Consider the following 4,102-nt stretch of genomic DNA (forward strand, 5'->3'; position numbering starts at 1 on the left):
TTAATGCAGGAGGGGTGGTGGTGGTGGAGGCACCGGAGAGCTTGAACCGTGAGAACCGGGGTTAACGGGAAGCAGCAGGGCCCGTTTGATTAAACATTCAATTGAAATGGCCACACTCGAGACTTTATACAGCCATTACATCGCGGGAGAAAAAGCATCCCGGCCGGTCCCGCTCGCCTGGCTCCTTTCAAGAGGGCTCACCTTCAATTTAGACCTAATTGAACATTGAGGGCTGGTGAATTGCAGCTCTATTATTTGTAGAAGAGCGAAAAAAGCGTCCAAAAAAAGTATCGCACTTTGTTGTTTCAACCAAACACCAGGATGAACTGTTACAACACGAGAACAGGCATGAGCCCATTGGATTAGGTTGCTGCAGGCTAAATAGGCTGCTCATGAATATCCAGACATGCTGTTGTCACAGTCAAGTGTCATTAGAAAATCAAAATCCACCAACGACAGAAATCCTTCTGTCAGTTCACACACATCTATAATAACTGAATGAGGGAAATAAATCTGATTTATGCCTATGTAATTATTCCTCCCTCAGTCCCCTGTCATCAAAAACAGGTCCAGTATTCGAACAAGTCTACAAAATAATAAATAATACAAGAATACATTAATTTAAAAAGAAAATAGATATTGTTAAATGTAGCTTGTGCCTCAACAGCAGTGATTATTGATGATTAGTTAATTTTTTTTAAATTAAGAATAAAAGAGGAGAAATGTCAGTCTATACCTGGGGATGTTGGGCATTATGTGGTGGAAAAATCTTCCCCCTTTTTAGGAAACAGGCAACAAACTTTGGCTTGATGGGGCCGTCCGCAGGCACTAGAAAATAGAAACCACGACGCACAAGCTGAGTTATTTGATCAGTGGAGTTTAAAAGCAAAGCACCCCCCAAAACTGTTATTTTTGTTAGCTGAAGTCAAATATTTTATATTCATAAAGACGTAAAAAGTCAGTGTTACATTTACAGGGAATAATTAACATCAGAAGAAAGACAAATGACAATTTAACCTGCACACAGAAAATGACAGAGAGAAATAAAATCAAAACTCAAACAATATCAAGTATCCAAATTTCCAAAATTTATTCATTTCAAACTGCATATTGAAAAAAAAATATACTCAGCTGAAATTGTAACTGTTATAAGGATGGTATTAGTTCCGGTAGATATATACATAGAGTGGTTGGCTTCTGCGTACAGGCCACAATTTTTAAAATACAACTACGGGAATGAAATTTTGAAATAGAAACTTAAAATATCACAGTAAATATACAGAAATTGTACAAATCAATTAGAAAATAAAGAGCACAAGCGTCATACCTCTAACAGATGAAAAGTGGGAGACGGAAATATAAATTAACAACCTATATTTTAAGCTGTATGAGAGAAAAAGGTGTCTTCTTTTTTTAAGAAATTAAAATGTTAAGTAATATTGACTTTATATGAAGAAAAAACAGTATTACCTGTATCGTTTTTATGTCCCTTTTCTTTCCAATGTTTGCAGTAATAAAGGAGCATAACTGATCGCTCATAATTCCAGTTCTGCCATCTTCATTTTTAATATTTTCTGCAGAACTGGCGTTGCTTTATATATCTAAAAAAAAACGAAAAGAAAAATGCAACCTCTTGCAGTTTAACAAACAATTTCATCTGATTGTAATGTTTCTTTGATAAATACTGTACAAAAGGTGATTGCAATAATAAAACATTTGATTGCGACTCCCACTTTCTAGTCTTCCAAACTTCGTCCACCAGTGAAGAGGGCATCTCCTACCGTTCCTCTAGAGCTCCCTTAGAATAAAATGAAAGAAAAGAAAAAGAGTCGTGTGTCCTTTTTCTCAAGACTTCTATACAACTTTTCCCACCCCGAAATTTTTCTGTACAAAAATAGTCCAACGTTAATAGTCCACAGTTTCTCTTATAAAAGTTCATTTTCTCTCTCTCTCTCTCTCTCTCTCTCTCTCTCTCTCGCTCTCTCTCTCTCTCTTTCTCTCTCACTCTCTCTCTGCTGTGTGTCTCTTACATGTGTGTTAACGGCAGCGTGCCGTTGATCGTCGTCCCGGGCACGGTGCTCTGGTAGTGGCCGGACATGTGTAGCCTGGTCTGGGCGGTCTGCTCGCTGACCTCCGCCCCGGGCAGGTACATGCTGATCATGTCCCTCAGATCTCCGCTTTGGCAGCCCGGCCCGGCCCGATGGGACGACGAGGTGACGACGGGCGGGCTGGAGCTGCTGGACTCGGACTTCACCACCGAGGAGGGCCCCATGGAGCCCAGCGCGGTCATCCCCGGCGTGGTTTGCTGGGAGTAGGACATGGAGTATGTCGGGGAGCCGTTCATGTAGCTCTGGGAGCTGGCCATGGTGTTGTACTGCAGGGCGCTCATGTCGTAGCGGTGCATGGACTGCATCTGGCTCGGGTTGTGCGCGTTCAGCCCCGGGTGCTGGTAGCTCAGCTGGTCCTGCATCATGCCGTAGCCGCCGTTGGTCCAGCCGTTCATGTGCGCCGCGTAGCTGTCCATCCGCTGGTTCACCCCACCGCCCAGGCCGCCCCCCACCCCGACGCCGACACCGCCTCCCATCCCGTTTCCTCCCGCGGACAGCAGCCCGCCGGGCAAGGTGTACTTGTCCTTCTTCATCAGGGTCTTGGTTTTCCGCCGGGGCCGGTATTTGTAATCCGGATGCTCCTTCATGTGCAGGGCCCGCAGCCTCTTGGCTTCGTCGATGAAAGGTCTCTTCTCGCTCTCCGAGAGAAGTTTCCACTCCGCGCCCAGCCTCTTGCTTATCTCCGAGTTGTGCATTTTGGGGTTTTCTTGCGCCATCTTCCGCCTCTGGCCCCGGGACCACACCATGAACGCGTTCATGGGTCTCTTGACTCGCTCCGGGCTGTTTTTCTGATTGGGGCCGGAGCCGGACGTGTTGGTGTTGCCCGAGCCCCCCGTGTTGGTCTGGGGAGCCGGGGGCTTCAGTTCAGTCTCCATCATGTTATACATCACGAACAGCTTTCAGTTGGGGCTCCCGAGCAGAGGAGAAAAAATAAGAAGAAGAAAAAAAGCAGAGACAAACTCCACAAGCCAGAGGCAGGACAGTGAGGAGCGCAGGGGCTGCTGCTGAAAAGTTACCTGTCGATTTTTGCTCTGCAACTTTTTCTCTGGACAAAAACAACAAGCACCCGAGCCGCGTCTCTACACACTCTCTCTCTCTCTCTCTCTCCCGGTCGGTGAGTGTGTTTCAGAGTGCGCGCGTGTGTGTACGTGTGACAAAGAGCCTTCTCCCAATAGGTCCCTTGCTATGTTGTGTCCACAAAACTTCTCCAGTCGCTTCTCCGAAAAAGCATCAACAAACTGTACTTTTCGCCCTCCGTCCGCCTGAGCCTTGACAACTCCAGATAGTTTTTGAACAAGTTAATAGACAACCATTCATGTGACGGGGCTGTCAGCAAATAAATGGCTTCGACCTGGCCAATCAGAGCCGGCCTGCTCCCCTGACACGCCAATGGAAGAGATTAATTAGCATAAAGGGGTGTGGTCTGCTCTGCCCCGAGACACACGCACACATGCGATCTCGGGCTGCCCATATGAGCCAATATAAAGTACATATTTACCATCTGCAGGCTTATGGAGATATTTCTAGGAGAATATGTATCCACACAGTGGCACTTTATGAACAGTATCTTATTCTACAGAGGAAGAGGGACTTTCAAAAGTTTGCTGGCAGTTTTGAAATGACAAAGTGTCGTCTTGCAAACATAAACAAGTATATTATGACTAAAAACGTTCCTAATAAATGCAAAATATAAGTCTTAAGGGTGGCTTAAGACTTTCTAATCAATAAGGTTTATTTTACTAATTAAATGTGTAGCCTATAGATTCTACCAACAAATTCGAAGTCGAACATAAAGAGACATAAAATGAGAATAAAATAAATAAAAAAGGTGTTAAATAAATTCATCGCATGTTGACATGAATGGTGTCGGTGTCATCTCGTCTTGAACAGCATTGTTCTGACATTAAGTCGCGGCCCGTGACCCTGCTGTTGTTCAAAATCAAAAAGTCACTAATGCCTCCACTTACGGGCCCAACAACATAACAACACTTAAA

General features: G+C 44.7%; 1 protein-coding gene across 1 annotated transcript; it reads right to left on the bottom strand.

Annotated features, from left to right (window-relative positions):
- Positions 1–1,081: 1,081 nt before the first annotated feature.
- Positions 1,082–3,369, bottom strand: sox2 (SRY-box transcription factor 2). Its single transcript, XM_079266788.1, has 2 exons — positions 2,031–3,369; positions 1,082–1,798 (listed from the first exon to the last, which is right to left on the bottom strand). Exons 1-2 carry the CDS (start codon positions 2,993–2,995, stop codon positions 1,789–1,791), a joined length of 975 nt encoding a protein of 324 aa, XP_079122914.1. The 5' UTR covers positions 2,996–3,369; the 3' UTR covers positions 1,082–1,788.
- Positions 3,370–4,102: the final 733 nt, after the last annotated feature.

The sequence above is a fragment of the Melanostigma gelatinosum genome (genome assembly GCF_949748355.1).
Source record: "Melanostigma gelatinosum genome assembly, chromosome: 4".
Classification (NCBI taxonomy): Eukaryota; Metazoa; Chordata; class Actinopteri; order Perciformes; family Zoarcidae; genus Melanostigma; species Melanostigma gelatinosum.

Coding starts and splice junctions, on each gene's coding strand:
- sox2 (XM_079266788.1), bottom strand. CDS start 2,995: ATGTATAACATGATGGAGACTGAACTGAAGCCCCCGGCTCCCCAGACC.